Below are 24,820 nucleotides of genomic sequence, written 5' to 3'. Positions count from 1 at the left end.
GTAAGCTAGCAGGTCAAGGAGAGATTTCCACAGCAAACTTTCAAGCACGTCATCTCCCAAGGGCATTCTGGAGTGGTGCAGCCGAGAAAGGAAAGCTGCCCCTTTGAGTCACCTCAGAGTTCACCATTCTCAGTGGAAAAGCTCCATTCACGATTCCAAAACCAGCCTAGTCATTCACAAGTCCTAACAGTAGAACTGTCCCTCGAGACTTCACTTTGCTTTAAGCCTCTGTGGGGTGGCGGGTGGAGGAGGATACCGAATTTCAGTCAGATCAGATGCCATGGGAAGGTTGAGGGCTAAAATAGTATCCACACTTTCCCTCAACAAATTATCCCCCCGCCCCACTCAGCAAAAGAAAGAATCTGGCCAGCTCTGTCCACCATGCACAAAGAACTACCTGTGTGCCCTTGGAGTTGGAGTCAACTATGGACAAAGCAAGAGGCACCGTTTCACCAGAAACCAAGGCAAGCAGGACTCCAGTGCCTGTGGATGGCCGGATGGCCAGGGTCACGTTTATTAACCAATCTTCGTTGTTCAGGCTGCTGTCTGTTTTATTTTAAACAAAGAAAGCAAGAGAAAATTGTCAATTTAGCAAGCCACAAAAGAATTGCTTTCTAGGTTTCTTGGAAAACTTGACTCTCTAACCAAATATTTAACACTGGGGTTTTGTCTTTCCTGAACTTTTTTGTTTAACGACCAGTATGTAATTTCCTCAGACATCTCCCTTTTGATGGTTATAAGCCTCCCAGGAAGCCCTGATAAAGAACAGGATCAGAGTGTGCCAATTGCCCTGACATACTTATTCTTGGTTATTGGTCAAACTGTATGATTGCAATGTTCACAGAAAATAGGTAGCTGTTGATCTACAGCACATCACAAGAAGCTTTTCACCCGATAATCTAGTTAGAATCACATCCTGACAACAATTTAGGCCATCTAAATCTGAAGGACTGCCTACTTCCTTTTGCCTCCCTTGATGGTCTGGTTTACAAGTGTTTACCTATATATGTTCTAAAAAAATATGTCCCACCTCTCAGGGCAAAACCCTCCCAAGCGTGCATCAAAACCATTCCATGGTAAAATCAAAACATTGAAATATACTGAAACAAAAGCAATTATATATATATTAAAAAATCAGAATGCTTCTTAAATATTTTGAAATGAAAAGGTGTCTTGAAAGATGGTAGGGTAGGAGCCACTATATATCTCCCTAGGAATGAAATGGGGCAGGAGGCCTGTACTAAAAATGTGCTCTGACATTTCATCTGCCATACACAGAAGCAGAGCTGAGGCCTGGGAAATAACTCAAACTAAATAGAGGACACTGCCTCCTACTTTGGGAATTCTGGTGTCACATCAAGCCTACCACCCACATGGTTAGATGGAGAACATTGTTATAGTTCCACTGATTGCACTGAGGGCAAAGTGAAAGATAATGCCCTTCCCTCTCTGTGTGCTGTTCCTTAAATATAGTAACTAAAAGGTAAAGATAAAGGACCCCTGACAGTTAAGTCCAGTTACAGACGACTCTGGGCTTGTGGTGCTCATCTCGCTTTATTGGCCGAGGGAGCCTGCGTACAGCTTCCAGGTCATGTGGCCAGCATGACTAAGCCACTTCTGGCAAACCAGAGCAGCACACGGAAATGCCGTTTACCTTCCTGCCAGAGCGGTACCTATTTATCTACTTGCACTCTGACGTGCTTTCAAACTGCTAGGTTGACAGGAGCTGGGACTAAGCAATGGGAGCTCACTCTGTCGCAGGGATTCGAACCACCGACCTTCTGATCGGCAAGCCCAAGAGGCTCAGTGGTTTAGCCCACAGTGCCACCTGTGTCCCAAATATAGTAACTACCCCAGCTGAAAAATGTTTTCAGAGAAAGTGTGAGAATTACTTACTGTAGTTAATATGAAACTTTGCTACTCCAGTGCCAGGATAGTAAGAGCCTTTCCCAACGCTTACTAAGCAGTGTTTGCTTTCTTTCTGTTGAATGATGTCTTTTACACCAGAATTTCCCTGATTCAACAAGTTCCAGGCACGAATACACCCATCCAGGCGTGGGTTAATCTGAAGAAGAAGTTGCAGCATTGTTTGTGGCAATCCACAATGGTCCAAAAACATATCCCATACTACATGTTACCAAATGTCATCTAGACACCTTTTTCTTTCTTTCTTTTTCGGAAAAAATTAATTAGTAAGTTTTATAAATATGCCAAATAGTATCATTTTATATGCTAACAAAATTATAAATGGTATATTATATGTTGTTAAATTAGTACATTGAGGTTTATTAGGAAAGTAAGCATTTTTTCCCCAGTTTGCCCAAATATTTCACCACCAACCACAAAAATAGAGAACATGGGCTCTCTATTTCCCACAGAATTCCCACAGACTTTACATCAGTACCCGGGGTTTCCCAAATCATGTACTTAGCTGCAAAATGAATTATGTTCATAACTTGCCATAAATCCAATAATGTATACTATAGTTTCCACCCTCTACAAGAATTGATAAATGTCACAGGGTTTGCACGTCAGCAGAAGAAAAGAATTATAGGTGAGACAAGATAGATTCACGGTTCTTTTTCTCTTATTCTGAAAATGCATAGTCACCCTGACACAGCAATTGCAATGAGCATGTGCAGTTCTATTCAAGGAGGGTCTGCTTCCACCCCCATCACAGTTCAGGAAAGAAAGAAATCTGCTTGGGATCAAGAGTTTTTTGTCCATCTCTGAAGTAAGATACAAAAGTTTTTTTTAGATCACACAGTGAGGTTTTATCTAGCTAAAGAACTGTCAGTGCCTGTGTGGTGCAGCTCAATTTTGCTTTCTGCTCTTTCTTCAGAGAGGTGGATTTTATTTTTATTTTTTGTCAACTGGACAGCAAGCTATACAAGAGCAATGAACAAAAGGACCTGAATTCTAATTTTTGGACAAACCAATTTCCATGTAACTCTCATAAAATAAGAGCTTGCAGTATGGAGACAGCTTTCTGTGGGCTGACTGGTTCTCAGAAAGAAACTTTAATTATATGCCCATCAAGCTAGATAAAAAGAACCCTCAGTTTAAATGTTCCATAGGGGCAGGGTTCACGCTTACAAGGTTTTTAACCTGTGTGCTGGTTGCTTTATGTGCAGTGTTCCCACACCAGGACAACTTCCATTGTGGCCACAGTTTGCTTGTATGCAAATGCTGCACAGGAGTCTAAGAACCCTTTAAATTCCTTTCCTTTTTATCACTGTTGCCGCAAGAGTCCAGGGGGTCAGTGCATCTGGATGTTAATCAGAAGGTCAGGGGGTTGAGCCCACCCAGGGCAGGATTCCTGCATTGTGGGTGCTTGGACTAGATAACCCTCTACAATTCTATGATGCTTGAAACTTAAAGCTGCTTCTTTTATCTGCTCCTTGTTTCAGGGCCTTTGCAGGAGTGGTTTCAAGGATATGGAATGGCTGGGGAAACCCAGCCAGATGGGCGGGGTATAAATAATAAAATTACTACTACTATAGAATGTCCTTCCTTGGAAAACTCAGCAAGCTCCTTCTCTTTCAATCTTTAAGTCAAAACACTTGAATTTCACTGGATTTTTGGATGTTTCTAAGTTGCATCCTGCTGCTATAATTAGTTTACTGTTGCTCTGGTAACCTGCACTTTGTTTCCTTTTTCTTGCAGCAGCATATATTTATTATGATACATATATATAGTAAACTGCTATAATGTGGCTAAATGGCAGGATACAAATCTTCTAAATAAATAAATCTAGCACAAAACTGCTAGCACAAATGGGCCTGTTGCAAATCTGGTGTTTCCAAGCCCTATTCTAGTCTTCTCCATTACAACCCTCAATGAGCTGAACCACTTTTTCCTCCATTCCAGGATGGCTTCCCTTTTTACTGAAGTTACATGAATCTGCAGCAGTAGATACAATTAGTTGCATGCATCCTTGAATACTTGTTTCTGTTCAAAGTTTCCCCAACTTTCAAACTAATGTGTTTCCTTTTTTTCTTTTATTTTTATCTGGGGTCTGGAATTACCGGGAACGAGGAAAGCCAGACGTGTAGATTAATCTACAAAGTGGATGTGTGTTCTAAGAATAAAACTAAATAATGAAATTCACAAGTCTACCTGAAAGGATACTCTCTCACTGGCCACTCAAATGCAGTGGTACAAAGCTTCGTAAAAGATCTCAGGAAATATTGTCCATGGTGATGTTTCTAAAAGGGGGGGGTGCATTAACTCTAATTACAATAAAGGAGATAACGCAACACCTGATGTGTGACATTAGCACTGAAAACAATTACCGGTTTAATGAGAGCGTTGTCCACTTTGCGAGGTAGTCCTGCAATATACACCTTTGTCTCCAGAAAGCCATTGGAGGGCTTAAAAAGATTTCTTGGGCTATTGATGCTCATAACTGCTTCTTTTGCTATTTTTACACTGATGCTGTGCTCTAGTTCTTCCACGGAGATCTAAAGGTAAAAGAAACAGATATACTTGTGAATGTTGAGAGAAGTCGTCCCAAACCAACAAAGGGGATCTGTATTCAGAAAGCATTCTGCTTTGACTGGCACAAGGAAAAAGGAGCTCAGTTTGGTTAAAAAGACACAAAAAACCTGTGTCCAGCACCCAGGGTATGTGCACACTGATAGTATGTGCATACATCCATATACAGAAGCATTGGGAGCATGAAACAATATCCACACAAGTGCATGTGCTTGCAAACGACAGGATCTGCTAGAAGTGAATTTTCCAGCTTTTCCTGCAATTCTTTAGAAAATGCCAGTATGAGCTCCTCTTGTCTGAATGAAGAACAGGAACTGTATCAAATCTTAGACTCAGAGCTCCAATGGAGGGTTCTTTTATTATGAAGACATGGAAGTATTCTGGGGACATGAAAGTATTTTGTGAAAATGACAATCTGAAGCTAGTATTGCATATTCATCAAGGGGCTTTAAAAGTGGCGTCTTCTTTTATAAGCAATTCAATGTTCAGTTTCCTAACTCATGGGTGGGGGCTTACCATGTGCCACAAACCATCGTTAATGGCTTTGCCACCGCTTGTTACTTTGGCTGCCAGTTCATTCTTGAATTGAATTTCAATCTTTCCATCACGCAGTGCAAGCAAAAACCATTCTGTGTTGTCGTGGGATTCGGCATACAGTATAACACCCTCATTATCGTAAGTCCGGAAGTCAAATTCTGCAGAAAATCTGGGTTGTTAGGAAGGGGGAGAATGAAGTATGACTGATAAAGGAACTGGATCTGTACTTTAAGAACTTTGTAACAGAATGACAATACAATTAATAAATGGTACTGATAGGAGAGCTGCACGCTACTATTCAATAGAAACTGATAATAATAGGACTAAATGTGCATTCATACTGCTATCTACTTAAATGTGCATTCATACTGATATACACTTACCTTGTAACTTCTGGCAATCTGAACCTTAAATACAAAACAGGGATCCCTGAAAATTGCTCTGCCAGATAAAGCAATTCATAATACTTTTCAAGATTCAGGGCAAGACAATTCTGCACAACCTAGACATAACAGAAAACGAAATGTTACATTATGGTTTGATCAAGTGAGTCCACATTTCTGTTCTGAGCCAGTTTTTGTAATTTATTCCTAATCAATAGGATGAATTCAAGCAACTACCTCCTCTCCAACTATCTCCATGTACGTTGGCTCTTGCAGTCACCATGCAGTGAGAAGGTTTTACACATAAGCAATAATATTGATTATACTGGAATGATATTTAATTTAACTGGTTCCTGGTACTGAATTTCCCACACATTAGATTTGGAAACAGTTTCCACCCACTAAAGGGAAGACTGTTAATAATCCTGCCCAGATTAACAAAGACTTCTGTTTGGGGGGCCACTAGGTGGCGCATCGGAAGATGGCTGACAATAACATCTCTCCGACCCACACGAGGTAATTTGGAGGCTATGATGGGGGTAATTAGCCTCCTTAACCCCCCCAGGATTATGGGGGGGACGGCCCTTGCCTGCTGTGCCCTATACCACCCCCGAATTTGTGGGGGTGGGGGCACTAGGCACAAAGCCCTCCTGTGGGATTCCGGCACTCCTTGACGCCGTCTCGGATCCGCGCCTCCAGTTTGCAAGAATCTTCAAAAGAAACAATTTGGACGAGATAAATTGCACATACTTCAAGGAAAAAGGGGGAGTAAAGACTGCTGACAGAAGAGATCTCTGATAACAAGGCAAGAATAAAATATGAGAAGATACGACAAGATACGGTATTGCAAATGACTGAGGGGGGAGGGGGAAAAAAACCTTCCATTCCTTTTTACGTGACTTAACAAGAATCCCCTCCCCTAATAAGTCAGAACTTTAAGGACTTAAGCTGTGATTTAAGGCTGTGTGGAGATAAACTTTCGAACCAAAGCAATGTTTCAAGACGAAGCTGGAAAGTTAAGAGTTTTGGAATGACGCAGTAAAAAATACCGTCGCCATCTTGGGAGGCATTGTTGGAGCTTTTGGGTCTGGGAGGAGAAAGAGAGAAATAGTGCTGTTTACATATCGTGGATAAACTCCTCTGTGGGATTTAAGAGCGAAAAAAATGCCTGATTTATGATGGAAAGAGTGATGTTATCTACGAAGGAGATTTATGGAAACCATCTGGACTTAGATTGGAAGAACGGGAAATTCACACAGGATTATTATATTTGCTTATCGGCTTAAGGAGACTAACAGAAGAGATCGTAAAAGAAAAAGAGAAATTTTATGAATAAGATATGATGTGGAAACACCAAGATAAGACTGGATAGAATTATGAACTTTGTCTGGACTGATTGGGACTGATTTGGACACTAACGCAGTAATAAGAAGATGATTTGAATCCCCCTTTGGATCTTGAAGTATGGGTTCCCCCAACAAAATTTAAAAATTTGGCTTTGTAATTTGGAATTTATGTGATGTGATTTAATTTGATGTGATTGGCCAGTTAATAAAAATTATTTAAAAAAAAAAAACAAAGACTTCTGTTTATTCTGCCTAGTATTAAAAAATAAACCTGTGAAGCTGAAATCTTCTAGGGCAATATTTACTCGGAAGATAAATGGCCTGCTTGCCAGTTCCATTATCTTCAGGGAATGGAATCACACCCCAGGTTGCCTAATCATTAAATCACAGTTAACTACCACTCACTAGGTTCTCTTAAGTATGTTCAAGCACAATAGCAACCTTTGATCTGTGAACTATTTAAGCCCCACTACATTGAACTGCGTCAAAGCTTGTTTTAAGTGGTAGCTGTCTGAATACATTTCAACATGCCCAGCCTTGCCAAAGAAGTATAAAGGAAGCTATTCATAGAGGAATGTTTTCATTGAAATCATGCACAGCCTCATGGTTTCCTCAGCAAGAAGAGTGCATGTTAAACTGCTTTGCCCACTTACTACACCTCTTACGAATTTTTAGCTTGCTGCGAGAGAATTAAATTATTTTTGAAAAAGTGGAGCCACATGTTAACGTTATAAAACAACTATACTAGTGATGGATAGTACAAACACAGGCTTTGAACCTATTATTAAACACTTACTTTGGAGAACTATCTGAAGAAGTGTGCAAGCACACGAAATCTCATACCAATAACAAACTTAGTTGGTCTCTAAGGTGCTACTGGAAGGAATTTTTTTATTTTGGAGAACAGAGAAAGAGACAATCATTTGCAGGACTATTGAAAGTGTTATGATATGGACATGCCATTATTAATTGTTTTCCCCTTTCGTTGTCTCCGGTCAAACAGGGTTTAGAAGTTTCTGATGTGCTAGAAAACCCCTGCAAATTTAATTTTATGGATACACTCAATGAAGGGTCTCCATCAATGACCTCAGGGCACAGGTAGGGATGTATGAGATGAGATGTTCCTTTAGGTATTGGGGTTCCAAGCCATACAGGGTTTTATAGGTCAAAACCAGCCCTTTGAATTGGGTCTGGAAACAAACTGGAAGCAACTGAGGTAGGGAGCGAGGACCAGCTTTATGTGGACCCAGTTTACATTCCTCTGCCATATTCTGGACCATTTTGGACAAGTGGCTGGTGTATGTGTGGTTTTTCTGAGCCTCACTGGGGATGAATATTACTTTCCAAGGAAAGTAAGGAGGAGGATACTTCACCTCACAAGTTTTCATGTCCTTAGAAAGCTTGAAGCCCTTCTTGCCATCACAATAGCAGGTGTAGCTTCCAGGAGTATTGACACACATTTGGGAACAGGCATTTTCGGCACATTCGTCCACATCTGCAGTGAAATGGGAAAAGGCACCTTGATATTTGCACTTATCACGAGCCCAACCTCCTGGGAAGCAAACTGACATTTAAGTGGCATGAAGCTCAGGCAGTGTTGGGATTGCTCAACACATCCGCTGTTAAGTTACATGGCATGCAAGTTCCAGGTAATGGCTCCATGGTTTCTGTGCCTTTTTCCCAAAATGAATTTGGCATTCATCTACTTTAGAATGGAATGGTCTGTGGACAACAAACCCAAATGCAGCCCACCGGTTAGGTATTGTGGCTTAGCAGATACTTCACCCACACTCCAGTTTTGTAATCCTAGACTGCCACCACCAACTTCATCAAACTTTGTTACAAGTTTTGCCAGCCTACTGCACGTATATTTTCATGCATCTTAAGGAGCAGCATGCATGAAATTTCACATTATGTGCAAAGGACGATAGGCAAATCTAACTCCCTTAGTCCATGTTTAGCTGAGAAAAGAGAAGGTTAAGAAGAGACATGAGAGTGTCTTCAAACACCCAAAGGGCTGCCATGCAGAACATGCAGCAGACTTGTCCCTTTAGATGGCAGAATGAGAATGAATGGGTGGAAATTGCAAGGAAGCAGATTTTGGCTAAGCATCAGGAGAAACTTCCTAATGGTAAGAGCTGCCTGACAGTGGAACAAGCCGCCTCGGGCGGCCCTTTGCTGGAGGTACTTCAGCAGAGGCTGAGTTGCAATCTGTCAGGGATGCTGCAGTTGCATCCTGCATTGAAAATCCTGCACTGAGCAAAGGTTTGGACTTCAGTGACTTCTAGAGTCCCTTTCAACTAGTGGAGGTGATCCATTAAGATGAATGAAGCACTCCCCCACCAACCTCAGTCTGCCCTCAGCCAGCCATCACCTGCCTGCCTTCTTATTCCAGGGAGTTGGCACTGACTGTCTGCTTCCTTCTTCTAGTCGTGGTTTTGCCCTTGTAAGAATCAGCAGGGAGGAGGATGGGGAATAAAAGCAGAATTAGTTGGCTCTGCCGATCCTTGGTTCTGGCTCCACCTAGCTTTGGCCACCTTGCCTTCTGCCCTACCACCCTTAATGGGAAACAGCCACTATTGCTTCTAGCTCTAGGCTTCCAGTTTATGTGGCTCTTCTTCTCAATCACAGCAACTCAAAAGCAGTTTCCCCAACCAACAACACTCCACTCATACAAATATGTTCTTGTTGGCATCCGTCTGTCTCAGGAGACAATGTAAGCACCTAGAAAATGTCTATGGTGGCTGTGAACTGCATAACCATGACTAACTGTTGGAGAAAAATATTCACAGAAATGAGCTGCAAAGCTAAAAAGTAACAACAATAATAATCAGAGCGTAAATTGTGCAAGCAAGCTCAGACCAAGGTGCCTTCACCATGATATGATATATTGCTTTTTTAAAAAAATGTAGCATCTCAAAATGGTCCCTATTATATGCTCAAACACTATGCACCGCATACATACATGCTACCTTTGTAAAGCAAAAATCAGCTCAGTACAATTGCAGTGGGAGATGAGTGTGCGTGCCAAATTGCAAAGCCCAGGGGGCTTGGGAAGCATTCATTCAGAAAAGAAATGTGGGCTGACCAGGGCAAAACACATTTTGTCCTGACTGAGCGAAGCTGACTACGTTCTCTGCTTTGTTGGCTAAGCACAATAAATAATTTAGAAGTGCAAGGCTGTGTGAAAGACAGCATTAGTAACTTGCCTTCTCTGAGAGTAAACAAGACTCCCACTGCCTGAGAAGATCCCACTGGGATCAAGCCCAGGAAATCTTGCAAATCCTGTTCCTAAAATATCACGCTTGCATGATAAAGACTTATCATGCCCTGAGATGTATAAAATTTAAGTTGCAGAGCTTGGTTTTGCAGCAACCTAAGCATTTATGTGCACTGTCTGACTCAGAAAGCTAAAAATTTCCAGTGTATTCTAAACTGCAAAGTAGCTATAACCCTTCCACAGCTGCAGAAAAATATTGCTTTTTGCAATATTTCTGCCTCATTTGGGTCACATAAACACGGTAAAATATAGTTTAACTGATAGAATGGAAGATACTTAGAATTTAACTAGGAAGATCTCATTTACTTAGATAATAAATTCATTGACTAAGGGTGGTTTTACACTTTACACAGCAGGTGCCAGTTCTGTGAACACATGAGCATTACACCAGTCTTTCTGCAGTAGAACTTTACAATGTGTGGATGTCGTACCAATAGCTTTAAAAGTGGCTGGTTAAGCCTTTTCAAGCCAAGTAAGGCACTCACCCATCAGCAACATGCGGGGGGGGGGCAGAGTCAAAATGGGTGTGGCCAATTTGTATTTTATAAATGGGGAAATGGGGAGTTCCTTTTGACATCACAGAACCATAGCAGGGGACCTGCGGGAGTGGACAATACAAAAGAGTCTTCTTTTTTAAATAAAAGTTGACAAAATTTTGGGATGTCACAGAAAACCCTTTGGCATGATGGTACCACAAAGGAGCTTTTGGGGGAGAGGCAGGTGTAGCCTGTGGGCCACAGCTTTAAGCATTCAGCATGGTGCCACGATTGGAAATATCTAGCCTCTGAGTGGCCATTGCAGCAGACTCCAGTGTAATACTTGGTGTACTCAAGAAGGTCACATCTGCCACATGAAGTATGAAACTGCTTTAACCAAACCAAATTAGTAAAATGTTCCGAGAACTTTGGAAGGAAGTTTGCATGGCAATCCGTGTGGTGTGATGGCTACTGGTCTTGGGTCTGGATACAGAAAAGGCACGTCCAAACTCCTACCCAGCTTTGAAGCTCAGATGGTGCTCTTATAGTTCAATCCTCAATATGTCTACTCAGAAGCATGTCCCACTGAGTTCAAGTTTGTTTCTTTCTTTCTTTCTTTCTGGCATTTCTACGTAGCCTTTCAAGATCAGTTTTTGAGGCAATTTAAAATAATGTTTAAAAAAATAGCAGAAAGGTTCTTTAAAACCTTTGGTACTGAAAATGTAGGAGCAACTGAACCTAACTGACACCAGAGCTATTAAGAAGCAAAAAATATGGCTTGAGCCTCCCTAAGGAAGGATGAGATGCAAATAACTCAACAGTGGAAACAGACATCACTAACCACATGGTAAAAGATTACATAGGGACAGAAGCTAACCGGACTGGGAGGTGAATCTTACTTCAGCACCGACTATAGGACACTGCAATTTTGAACAGTAGGCTAGTTTAGGGGGTGCAGAGCAGGCCACCAGTGTTGCTGCTTTAAAATGTTTTTATTGTTTTATTCCCAACCCTTTCAGCTGATGGAACCTTGGGTGGCTAGGAGACACAGCTCTGTCCTACATCTTGCTGCTACTTCTTGCCCCTCTGGCCTCTGCATCACTCTGCCGAATGGTAGGGTTAGCCCTGGAGGCAGGAAGGCAATAGTATGGGGCTCACTACTTCATATGTAGATGGTACATACAGATATTTTTCTGTATTCCACATATTTATTTGAGTTCTTCACTGCTGGGTGGGCGTATGTTGTATATATTGATGGATATGGTGTTTTCTTTAAAGAAGATTCCTGAAATATACTCAGAGTCGCAAAGTGATTTCATGCTCTTTATTCAGCTCATAGTGGTGAGGAGGAATGAATGAAAGTCCCCTCAAGGTATCTGCTTTATATACATTATTTACACAATGGGCTGCACATGATTGGCTAATTCCGGAATTCTACTGTAAGGCAATCAGGTTGTGGATTCACTTCTATCTGGAGCATGATTGGGTGGTTCCTGCCAACCAATCATACTGCTGCATTGTTCTAGGACCAATCAGACTGCTGCATTCTGAATCCTATTGTTCTAGGACCAAGCAGACTGCTGCAGTTTGGATCCTATTCAACTCAGTACATAACACCCCTCCCCTCTAAGTTCCAGTCCTGCCCGGGAGGTCGCATTCATAGTCCTCAAGGTACGCCGGCGGCCTACGTGTGCGTTGCAGCCTGGGGTGTTCCCTGGTCCGGGGTTCAGGTTCTGGCTCGTGTTCCAAGGATGCTGGCTGTGATAGGGCTGTTTGGTCTGGCGCAACCAGCTCGCTCAGTCGTGGTTCTGGTTCCAGTGTCCTTTCGGCCTCACGGGTCCTCTCTGTATTTACTGATTCTGCCTCTCCTGCTTGCCCCTGCTGCTCTATGGTCCTCACTGCCCCACTGTTCCCTTGGGACTCCTCTGACCTGTCCTCCTCCTCCTGGTTTTCTCCCGGGAATCGTCGCCGTATCTAGTCGCAGTGGCGGCGCCAGCATTGCCCCCCATCTGTTAGCACCTCGTACGACACGGGGCCAGTGACCCTGGTGACTGTGGTGGGTACCCATGCAGGGCCTGCCCCAAAATTCTTTGCATACACTTGGTCCTGGGCCTCGAAGGTCCGGGGGTTCCTGCCTTCCCCCACCACTACCTCATCCTGAGCTCTATCGGGGTGAAGGCGGTCCAATCTGATTGCAAGGCGCCGACCCATTAGTAGTTCAGCGGGGCTCCGGCCAGTCGTTGAGCTGGGGGTGCTGTGCTGTGCTAGAAGGAATGTGGCAAGGCGGTACTCCCAATCCCCTTGCGTCATGCGGCGAAGGGTGTCCTTGGTGGTCCGCACCATGCGTTCTGCTTGGCCATTGGTGGCAGGGTGGAATGGCGCCGAACGGATGTGGCGGATGGCGTTCTGCGCTGTGAAGGTTTGGAATTCTCCTGACGTAAATGCAGTCCCGTTGTCTGAGACGAGAGTGTCAGGGAGCCCGTGGGTTGCAAACAGCCTGCGTAGTACCTGGATGGCTGCGGACATAGAAGTGGACGGTACCAGTGCGACTCCCAGCCATTTGGTGTAGGAGTCCACCACTATGAAGAATGTTTTCCCCTGAAAGGGGCCAGCGAAGTCCACATGCAGGCGTGACCATGGTGCTCGGGCGGGCTCCCAGGACTGGACTGGGGCCCTTGGGGGATCTGGGTGGGATTCTTGGCAGACCTGGCAGTGTTTGACCCAGGCCTTTATCTCTCCGTCGATCCCCGGCCACCACACATAACTCCTGGCAAGGGCCTTCATTCTTACTACCCCTGGGTGTGTCTCGTGTAGGGCTGTGAGGACCCTTTTGTGGAGGGGCTGGGGAACAACGACCCTGCTTCCCCATAACAGGCACCCCTTGTGGGCCGACAGTTCATGTTTGCGGGTTGTGTAGCTGGCGAATTCTGGCCCGGGGCTGCTGCTGGGCCATCCCCTCCACACCCAGTCCAGGACCCGGGAGATGACCCTATTTTTCTTGGAATAGTGTGCAACTTCTTGTGCCTGAATGGGGCGGTCGGGAAGCAGCTCCAGGCTCATAACCTCTTGTGCAGGTGCTGGGTTGGGGCCTGTTTCCGGTAGTGGTAGCCTGCTGAGGGCGTCCGCATGGCCCATCGCCTTCCCAGGGCGGTGAATCAGTGCATACTGGTAGCTGGCAAGGAAAATTGACCACCTGAGGACGCGAGGAGACAGCACTTGGGGGGTATGCTTTTCGGGGGCAAACAAGCCAAGCAACGGCTTGTGGTCAGTCACCACGGTGAAGGGCCGCCCGTATAAGAAATCATGGAATTTTTTTACTCCCTTCACGATTGCCAGACCCTCCTTGTCGATTTGCGAGTAGTTCCGCTCGGTTGCGTTGAGTGTCTGGGAAAAGTATGCCACCGGTACCTCTCTTCCATCCGGGAGTTGGTGTCCCAGGACAGCGCCAATGCCATAGGGCGAGGCGTCGCATGCTAGCACCACCGGCAGCCTCTCGTCAAAGTGTGCCAAGACTGAGTTTGAGACAAGCAAGTCCTTGACTGCCTGGAATGCGGCCTCCTGGCGCTGGCCCCACACCCAAGGGGCCCATTTGTCCAGGAGTCTGTGTAGGGGCTCCGCTACCGCCGCCTTGTGGGGAAGGAAGGAATGGTAAAAGTTCAATAGTCCCAAGAAGGCCTGAAGTTCAGTCTTGTTCTTGGGCGCTGGGGCATCACAAATGGCCCGTACCTTGTCCCCAGTCGGGTGGACCCCTTCTGCGTCCACCATAAATCCCAGTAAGCTAATGTAGGGGCCCTTGACCACAAGCAAGTCCAGTTGCCGCGTCCGCCCTCGGTATTGCACCCTGAAGGTCCCCACCCCCATTGTGGGGACCTTACGTTTCTGGAAGTCCCGGAGGGTGAATGGGGCCGGCCTGAGTTTGGGACCCCCAGTAGGACACAGTTTCCTTAAGGTCCTTGCCGAGATTATGGATAGAGTTGAACCCGTGTCAAGCTCCATGCGGCATGGGGCCCCCTCTATCTGTACCTCTACATAAATTTTCTCTACGTTGGGGTGGGGCAACTGGTATACCTGGAAGTCCGTGAGCTCCGTCGAGTTGCCTTGGTGTGTTGGGCCCCGGGACCTGGGGCTCTTGGATTGGTCATCTGATGCCTGGCGTCGGGTGGGCCGAGCTCGACACACCCGGGCGATGTGTCCCAATTTTCTGCACTGCCTGCACTCTGCGTTGCGGAAACGGCAGGTCCTCCTCTCGTGACTTTCCCCGCAGCTTGCGCAGTTCCCTCCTTCTCGTCGAGGCAGCTGTGGTATGTGGGCTGCTTGAGTGCGCTGCTGTACTCGGTGCACCTCCTTCTTGTCAGGTCCTGAGTCGTCGGTGAGGTCTTTGTGGTGGACCCTCGGTTGGGACGGCTGGCTCGGCCGTGCCTCTTGCGTCGACCTCTCGGCAGCTTCCGTTGCCAGGGCCTCCTCCAGAGCGACCTGGAACGTTAGGTCCTTCTTAGCGTAGAGGCGTCGTTGCAGCTTCTCATCCTTCCGGCCACCGACGAGGCGGTCACGAAGCATGTTCTCCAGCTCTGAGAAGTTGCAGAACCGGGCAGCTTGGCGGAGAGAGGTCACAAACCCAGTTATGGTTTCCCCAGGGGCTTGCCGCTTTGCGTAGAAGGCATTTCGACGAGCCACCACTGAGCGCTGTGGCGAAAAGTGCCCCTTCAGCTGTTCCATTATTGTTTAAATGGAACAGTAGCAACGTCTTCAGGCGCAAGGAGAGCCCGGGCGATTTCAAACGTCTCCTCTCCGCAGACGCTGAAGAATATTGCCCTCTTCTTGGCGTCTTCTTCATCGGTGACCCCTTTGGCTTCTAGGAGGAAGGTGAAACGGGAGGCGTACGCTTCCCAGTCTCCAGATGCTGGGTTGAATGCCGAGAAGCTGCTGTCGGTTGCCATTCTGAGTTCCCTGTGTACCGGAGCTGAAGCCTGGATACACGGTGCGAGGCAGCGGTGCGGCAGGTGGCGGTGCTGCGGTGCTGTGTGTGGCAGTCAGCTCAGCGGGATCCCACCTTCGTCGCCAGTGAAATATACTCAGAGTCGCAAAGTGATTTCATGCTCTTTATTCAGCTCATAGTGGTGAGGAGGAATGAATGAAAGTCCCCTCAAGGTATCTGCTTTATATACATTATTTACACAATGGGCTGCACATGATTGGCTAATTCCGGAATTCTACTGTAAGGCAATCAGGTTGTGGATTCACTTCTATCTGGAGCATGATTGGGTGGTTCCTGCCAACCAATCATACTGCTGCATTGTTCTAGGACCAATCAGACTGCTGCATTCTGAATCCTATTGTTCTAGGACCAAGCAGACTGCTGCAGTTTGGATCCTATTCAACTCAGTACATAACAATTCCCTTCTTTCAGCTTACTTTATGTTTTAGAAACAAGATGGTAGAAACTCAAGAGGGCTAATTTGGGTGGCATCGTCCCAATATTGTGACATTTGCAATCTGTGTGAAAAGTAATCTAAACTGCCTATGCATTACCAAAAAAAACATGAAATCTATAAAACAAACCAAACACACACAAACTAAATAGAATGTGGAAAATCTGCAGAAAATAATGATGAATATGTCAAGAAAGGTAAGCTAAAACATCATTTAAAAACAAAAGTTCTACCTTCACACTTCTTTGTAGTTGAGTTATAGGCATAACCTGCCGGACATTCACACTCGTACTTCCCAGGAGTATTCTTGCACTGTGCTGTCCCACAAATCTTTGGGTCCAACATGCATTCATTCATGTCTGTAAATGCAAAATGCTATTATAAATTTCCCACAAACAAAGGAATGGATTGATTTCTGCTGCTATTGGCTATTGTTTCTTGCCACTTGCCCCAAGGGTAGAAGGGATCTAAAGAGACAATAGGAAATGGTGAAATATGCAAAATGTGAACAGCATAAACCAATCATGGCCAAACTTGGCCCTCCAGCTGTTTTGGGACTATAATGCCCATCATCACCAGCTAACAGGACCAGTGGTCAGGGATGGTGGGAATTGTAGTCCCAAAACAGCTGGAGGGCCAAGTTTGGCCATCACTGGCATAAACCATAAACTCACAAAATCTAGACATTTTACTATTTTCAAAAAAGTTGATAGCCATAAGAATGGGCAGTTTTCCAGAGATAATTATCTTATTTTTCATATTTTCTCACAGGGCACTATATTTTCCTTGCATGTGCTTACTCATGGGGCAAGGTTCCATGTGATCAGGCTAAGCAGCTATTTTTGATATTGGAAGTACATGCTCCCCCATTTCCTTTTAATTAAGCAGTACGATTGCAATCCAGGGCCCTGCATGGGGTGGATGGTTAAGCAGCAAGCTAGACAGATGGCAAATTGTGAACACATGGGCCACACCAGGCATTAGTGGATTTACTGGTGTGTGCCTGAAATATACTCAGAGTCGCAAAGTGATTTCATGCTCTTTATTCAGCTCATAGTGGTGAGGAGGAATGAATGAAAGTCCCCTCAAAGCATCTGCTTTATATACATTATTTACACAATGGGCTGCACATGATTGGCTAATTCCGGAATTCTACTGTAAGCCAATCAGGTTGTGGATTCACTTCTATCTGGAGCATGTTTGGGTGGTTCCTTCCAACCAATCATACTGCTGCATTGTTCTAGGACCAATCAGACTGCTGCATTCTGAATCCTATTGTTCTAGGACCAATCAGACTGCTGCCTTTTGGATCCTATTGTTCTAGGACCAATCAGACTGCTGCAGTTTGGATCCTATTCAACTCAGTACATAACAGTGCCAAAACTCTAAGGCTTTGCTACTCCTGTGGCCAAGGTTGCTAATACACACAGTTCCATTTAAGATATAAGACAAACATGTTGAAACTTGCCCGTATGGACCTTAGCACTGCAATCAATAGGTATAAATCCTGTTACATAATAAGACTGTCTTTTTGTTTTATGTGTTGCTGACATTTCTATGTTGGGCTTCTTCCTTACCCTCACAGTCCAGTTTATTTGGATGTATATAATAACCATCTTCACAATAACAACGGTAGCTTCCAGGAAAATTAATACAAGTTTGACTACACCCTCCATTTCTGTTTGTTAGGTCTTCACATTCATTGATATCTAGGGGGAAACAAAACAAAGCCTTTACTAAGAAATTGCTTGCATCAATAGTGCTGGTTTGACATGGAAAGATATATTTAAAAGTGAGCCAGCTCTATTTTCCACCGTAGGGAGAGAAGAAAACCTACGATTACGTACCCTCTTCACATTTCTCTCCTTGCCATCCAGGTTTACAGACACAGGTGAACTTGGCTTGCCCATCTCTGCATTCCTTATAACCTTCTTCATTGCATGGCAGTGGAATACACTGGTCTGATATTACTGCAAAGGCAGGTAGACAAAGCAGAATAAGTGTCAGTCTTATGATCCACCTTTTCTTAATCTTGATAGTTCATCTTTTCTCTAAGAATGCAAAAACTTTATCTACAAGAACAATAATTGGCAAAGCCAATTCAGCCCTGAAAAATGTATTTTATTCCTTGCGGGGTCTTTGGGCACAGCTAATGGATGCCCGTTTGACATAGGTTTTATTTCCAACTTCTTTCACCAGTCTGAATAATAGTAAGCTTCCTATTTCTGATGAAGTGAGTGGAAATTCCTCAAGAGTTATGGTTGCCCCTTACATATGCGGCCTTTAGGAATTAGATCTAGAGACCTTTTTTCTCTCCAGCCCTATAGAAACAGTTGATATAAGACATAATCTCCTGCTGGATCTCATTTTGTTAGTTTTGTTTCTTCCGATTCTTCCTCCTTTGAGAGGAAAGGCAGGATATAAAGCTAATAAATAAAAATAATATATTGTTAATGTTAAGAGCATTGTCACTATATATATATATTACTAAATGTGCGCTGCCCTGGGAACCTTCAGGTTGAAAAGCAGGCTAAAAAAAAATTAAAAAATTAAAAATACAACACAATACAAATAGTAGGCCTTTCTTCCTTTGTGACCAGTATACGAAAGAATACAAGAACAAACAAAAGTTAAGACACCAGACTGCAGAACAATGAATTTTGAGAACTTCATTCAGCATCAGTGTGTGTGAAAGAACAGAATGGGCAGATCTACATCACACATTTAACCAATGTACTGTACATTTAAATCATGTAACTTTCCCCAAAGAATCCCGAGACTTGGAGTTCCCTCCTCATAGAGCTACAATTCCCAGCATCCTTAAGAAGCTACAGTTCCCAGGATAGCACCCACTGAGTTTTTACGCATTTCCCCCCAAGCCAGTTTCGATCTAAAATGAGAAAAAGAATGACCTAGCTGTGTTTTAATCCAGTTATGCTTACACAGCCTGTAAAAGCTTCTTCCTGAGATTGTTGTCAAACAGCAGGTGGAAAAGAGAAGGGGAAAAGCAGAAAACTAGGAAGTGGTGGAGGGGGGGGAGGAAGGAACTGTGACACGTATAAACGTAACAGAGAACACATTAGAAAACTGTTGCTGCCAATAAATGTGGTAATATTTTTTAATACATCCACCCATTAATAATTTGTCCATCCCGCAATTTCCAATGCATTTCCCTGTCACTTTCCTAACCACAAAAGTATTTTATTTTAAAGTGGATTTATTGCGCTAGGGTAACAGAACACTTTAATCCATTTTAATTGCACAAACCTAAATACCGGGTTATGAACCTGAATCTCTCCAGTAAAAATAGTGACAATCTGGAGGCAACCGTAGTGTCCCTAAGCCTTGGGATTCACCGAACCGTGAGATCAAGTGTTATGATTTCAGGCTCATCAACCAACCACTTCGAAAATTCTTATGTGGCAATGCGAAGACTTGTGGCAATGCTGAGACACAAAGTGCTTGCTGCAGGGCATGGGGCTCCGATACTCCTGGTACATCAGCTTGAGATGCTACAGAATTTTTGGGACTGGATTGCCAGGTTATGAAGTCGCAGTTACAACATTTTTTGTTGTTGCTGCTTGTAATATCGTCAGAGCTTCTCCAGTGGGTAATCTGTGACAACCGTTTTATGGCACAAGCACGTATGAGGAATAAAATTAACATCAAGTACAGCGACGCTCCTCACTAGAGACTATTCAGCAAGATAATTTGCTCACACCTCCCTGCCACCCCCCAAGAGCCTCTAATGAGAGTAAGAGAGAGAGAGAAACAAGGGATGAATAAGAACACACTTTAATTTGTGACTGCAGGCATGCTAGCACAGCAGTCTGGGAGCCACGCTCCATCTCTGACTGCACGTGTGATAATGATCAAGGATTCCTTTTTGCCCTTATCTGTTCTCAAGGACAAAAGACAGAGACAGATGCTTAAGGATTAGAATGTATGCTTCGCTTGGGATCTCTTTCCAAACACCTAGAAAATGTTGCGATAAGAACAATGAGAAGGAGCACTTACAGCAAAGGAGAGAAGCTGCTTCTGGGGGATTGCTTCCTACTCATGTCTTACACCATACTTTGGATGTGTTTATTTATTTGAAATAATCTATATATTGCCTTTCCAGTCACAATGGTTATCAAAGCTGTTTGCGCCTGATCAAACTGACTGAATGAACTGCAATGTTTGGAGTTGGAACTTTTAAGGATAAAAAGAAAGGAACCACTAGAATCAGTCAAGAATTTAGTGCAATGGTCTCCAACTTTTTCAGACCCCTAGAATCAAATTCATGTTGTAGAAATTGACCTGTTATTGGGGTTCAGGAAGGGCTGAGACAGGGGAAGCCCTCAACATTTGTGGTAGCCCTGTTATTAAGGGAGATGTTGTCCCTCTCAGAGTACTATGCCTCAGACTGCACAAGCACACCACAGCCCAGTTCCTCGACCCCATGATGAAAATAAACTCTGGGACTTTGTGGTCAAAGTTCTTAGATACCCAGTCAAAAAAGACTTCTTGCAGAGGGCATGGAGAGCTAAGATGGGGCCAAAACAGTGATAAAATCATGATATTTCCTGACTACACAAAGGAGGCCCAGGAGACATTTTCTGGTGCAGAAACACAGCTCAAGAGCACAGCATCATACTGAATTATCTTCATTAAATTTCCCACACTTTTCTGCATCAGCATTAATAGGAGAGTCCAGTCCTTTAAGGACCCCAATGTGGCTGAAGACTTCCTCAGCAGCACTTGCAGAGTTCTATGCTATGCCTCAGAATAAAGGTCAAGTTCTCTTCTTGCTGGAAAAGCACTGGAGAAACTGAGTCTGTGTAGACATTACTGGCTTAAACTGCAGCTGCGTCATTCTTTTTCACAATTTGGATTGAAGACGGTTTGGGGGGAAGCACATCCAAGGGCAGTAAAGCACAAGACATGACAGGATAGAAACAGGATAGATATGGTTCCTGACTAATGCTGAGTGCACTGGAAGCAGAGTAAACGGGGGGGGGGGGGTTGGGTTTACACAACATGAGTAACTGTGTTATCTGCAATCTGTATTTCTGGTAGACCAACTGGTGCCAGTTACAAGAAAGGCTAGGACAGAAAAAATAAAGGTACCTCTCGACTCAGGAGGTATGGTATACATAGCCACAAATGCTTACCTTTCACACAAGATCTCAGGTCAGCTGGAATCCCAGAAGTCTGTAATGGACTCGTGAAAATTTCCGTTCGAAATGAAGCCAGGCAGTCTGTGAAAGCACAAGCAATTTTAGATGTTTATTTATTTACTATATTTATGGGCTGTTTTTCAGGGCTGTCCCTCTCAAGGAAAATTAAGCTGCATATTGAAAGACAGTAACCACTGCAACCACAATCTACTATTCTAAAGATTCTTAAGGACGGTGTTCCATATTCAGCTAAATCATACAGTGAAAGAATTCTGGCATTGTCTTGCTTCAGACTGTAGAGGACTATTGGTGAGTTGAAGGTTGCTTTTTTAAAGGCATCCCACATACAAAAAGAGTTTGAAGTAGCCTTCTCCCTTCCATGCTGGCTTTTCATGTGCACAGATAACAATAAAAAACTTGACCCTCCACCTGTAGACTGAACGTGAAATGGTAGAACCATGTGGTTTTGCTGTTTGTGCAGCTCAGGGCTCATCCGCACTTCTGTTTGTGCTGCGATTTCTCGGCATAAGTCTGTGATTTGTGGTCATGGGTCTAAGCGAGTTTCTCTGGGGAAAGGGGCAGGACAAAAAATCAACAATGCTCAGACCCGTGCCTACAAATCACGGACCTGTGCCTAGAAATTGTGGCACAGACGGAAGTTTTTCAGAATCAGAAGAGGCACATTTCTTTTTCATTACCAAAGAGATCGTAGGACTGGAAGAAAATGAAGGCCACCCAGATGTTCAAGCTAAGTTCCTTCAAGCGCTAGAAATCTATAAGAGCTAGTGATGGGTAGCATATTTTGCTAGAGCTTAATTAATATTATACTCTTTAGCAGTGCTTTTTTCCCAGAGGGTACTCCAGGGTACACAGTACCAGCACCTCTTTTTTGTTGTTGTTAAAAAGTATGGCACTTGCTGTGACAACTTCATGGCAAGTACCGGCACCTATTTTTCCAGAAAAAAGCACTGCTCTTTAGTGGTAAAGTTATGTAACACTGTTTTGGTACTCCATATCTAACTATTTCTGCCTGGTTTCACAACTGATAGCAATCTGATTCTGGCAAAAAACAAAATACCAAATGTGCTAAATAGGATTAAACCATTATTATTTTTTCTTTTTTAAAAAAGCATGTCAAGACAGTACAACATTATAGTGCGCCCACCAACAGAAAGCTGACAAATCACTTCCAGGTACAGAAGGTGGGTGTAGACAAGGAATACGATTCCTCAAGCATAAAAAGAGTGGTTTATACTGTACAAGGAAGGAAAGGAGAAATCTCAACGTAATCAGCCATTACAACCGAAAAATTGGCTAGTATTGTAATGATCCTAAACACATTTACCTTGGAGCAAGTCCCATGAAACTCCCAGCTAAGATTATTTCAAATTGTTCATTGAATCAGGCAGCAAAAAACAGCAACACCTGGCTTGCTGCCATTTCATGTGTCCCTCAATGCCTTTAGATCAATCCCCATATTGCTAGGCCTACTGTGGAATGAGACACAGCCACAAAGCTGCTGCTTTATTTATCTGGACAAAAAATAAGTGGTCCTGCCCTTCTGTCCCAGGAATGTGACCTCCAGGGCAGCTAAGGTTACAGTACAACCATCTAAAATCACACCAACAAAAAGCAATATCCATCAGCCTGAATGTCACTCGATAATCAAACTTTGCCAGTAGCAAAGGCCTGTTGAAAGAGCAGCTTTTTTTACTTTTTTGCAGAAAGTAGGGAGAAAAGAGGTCAGCCAGGTTTCCAGGGGAAGGTGTTTTGGAATCAACAAAAATGTCCCCATTTATGCCAGATGCTTACTCTGATGACCACAATGAAACTCATATGGAAGGAAGTTGCCAAGGTAACTATTTCAACTTGTAGGTCCCATTTCATGAATCTTTCCCATCTGATTGCCACCACATGGGAAAAGCATGCGGAAAGCATGTGTGGGTGGGTGGGAGTATCGCACCTGCTGGGCCTCCTCAGCCATTCTGGGCAGCTCCCAACAGAATATTAAAAACATGATAAAATATCAAACATTAAAAACTTCCCTAAACCAGGCTGCTTTCAGATGTGTTCTAAAAGTCAGATAATTGTTTATTTCCTGGTGGGAGGGCGTTCCACAGGGTGGGTGCCACTACCGAGAAGGCCCTCTGCCTGGTTCCCTGTAACCTCACTTCTTGCAGTGAGGGAACCACCAGAAGGCCCTCGGAGCTGGACCTCAGTGTCTGGGCTGAACAATGGGGGGGGGGTGGAGATGCTCCTTCAGGTATACTGGGCTGAGGCCGTTTGGCGAGCTCTTTAGTCAGTCATCTTTCAATGACATAATTGCTCCCAAGAAAACTTTCCGATGCAGTTTCTTTCTCCATATAATTGCTATTGCAGACAGAAGCTAGAATGCAGGGCAGTGGGTGATCTCATAGGGAGATGCTAGCCTTGCTGGATTGAAGAAAATATGGCATTAACAGAGAACAGTTCTGTGCTGTGCATCCTGCTCTCAATGAAAAACATCCCATATAGTGTCACAGTGGGGCAGCTATAATGGGAGATGCTGCCCACACAGACGAGTAATTATATGCTTTGCAAATATAATCACATTAAGCAGTCTCACTGACTGCAAACCATTTCATTGCAGCCACCTTCCAATTTTCTCCTAAAAACTTTTAAAGAAAAAATGTGTGGTTTTTTTGCCATCTAAATGTTAAATAAGTAAATAAATTTGCACTTTTTAAAAATGAAACTTACCTAAATATCTGGGGTAGAAATAATCCTGTGTTTAAAAAGAAAAAGGAAAAAAGACAGATCCCATTAGAATGTAAATCAAATAGGAGAAACAGCTTAATTGTTTGCACTGCTTAGGATGATAATTAAAATTTGCTTGTGCTATAACTGTAATAGGTCATAAAGAAATTGATTTTATCCATTTTTAGTATCTGCCGCTTGTTTAATAGTTTAATTAAATTGTTTTTTAATGCAACTCACAAAATATTTATTAAGTAAAGTGCGGCAAAACAGTCTAACTTTGAAAATACTTCTTGAGGAACCAACAAACTGAGATCAGGTTATCTTTTCTAATTATGTGGCTAAGAACCTGTAACTGAGCTCACTATTCAATCTCATTTGTGATTTCAAAGAATGAGATGGGGCATCTTTGCTTGGTCACTCTAGAACCTGGAGGTTCCATAATTTTAAAGTCACATCTTTATACTCTGTATAGTCTGAGAACATGGTCAAGTGCTAAGGACCACCTGACATCATCATCATCATCATCATCATCATCTATTATTTATATGCCACCCATCTGACTGGGTTGCCCCAGCCATTGCCCCAGAAAATTAAAACATCAATAACAAGACCTGATAAAAGCTCTGTTGCATGGTCATTCTCTATCAAAGTGGAACAGGAGTGAAGATGAAATATGAGCAATAATTAAATGACACAAGAGCCTTATAAAGAGCAGTACAAATATGAACTAAAGTAATAATATGGAGAAATCCCATATACCGTCACTTGCTTAATGATGTGAAAGTGTACATAGGAATTGGATATGCTATTCAAACCCTAAACAAAGGCTCCTAGTATTTAGGTTTGCTGGAAAAGTCAGAATAGTGTATAAATATGTGCTTAATGATAGCTGTAAAATAAGTGTATGTACACATATTGAACATTAGAAGGGAATGTTACTGGCTGCCCTTACACTGCCGGGCTTGGTTCAA

The 24,820-nt window shown here is 43.6% G+C and overlaps 1 protein-coding gene across 1 annotated transcript in view; it reads right to left on the bottom strand.

The window, feature by feature from the left end:
- PROS1 (protein S) overlaps positions 1-24,820 on the bottom strand; it is a 36,107-nt gene that overhangs the window by 3,563 nt on the left and 7,724 nt on the right. Inside the window, exons 3-13 of the mRNA XM_083611568.1 lie at positions 23,850-23,874; positions 21,105-21,191; positions 17,796-17,918; positions 17,526-17,657; positions 16,182-16,307; positions 8,137-8,258; positions 5,418-5,536; positions 5,014-5,203; positions 4,296-4,463; positions 1,897-2,065; positions 398-546 (exon numbers count right to left, since the gene is read on the bottom strand). Coding sequence (XP_083467694.1) covers positions 398-546; positions 1,897-2,065; positions 4,296-4,463; positions 5,014-5,203; positions 5,418-5,536; positions 8,137-8,258; positions 16,182-16,307; positions 17,526-17,657; positions 17,796-17,918; positions 21,105-21,191; positions 23,850-23,874 — 1,410 coding nt within the window. The remainder of the gene's footprint in view (positions 1-397; positions 547-1,896; positions 2,066-4,295; positions 4,464-5,013; positions 5,204-5,417; positions 5,537-8,136; positions 8,259-16,181; positions 16,308-17,525; positions 17,658-17,795; positions 17,919-21,104; positions 21,192-23,849; positions 23,875-24,820) is intronic.

Source organism: Podarcis filfolensis, assembly GCF_964270895.1.
Source record: "Podarcis filfolensis genome assembly, chromosome: 4".
In the NCBI taxonomy this organism is placed as follows: Eukaryota; Metazoa; Chordata; class Lepidosauria; order Squamata; family Lacertidae; genus Podarcis; species Podarcis filfolensis.
The sequence above is the reverse complement of the archived record's forward strand: the minus strand, read 5'-3'. Positions and strand labels throughout refer to the sequence as shown.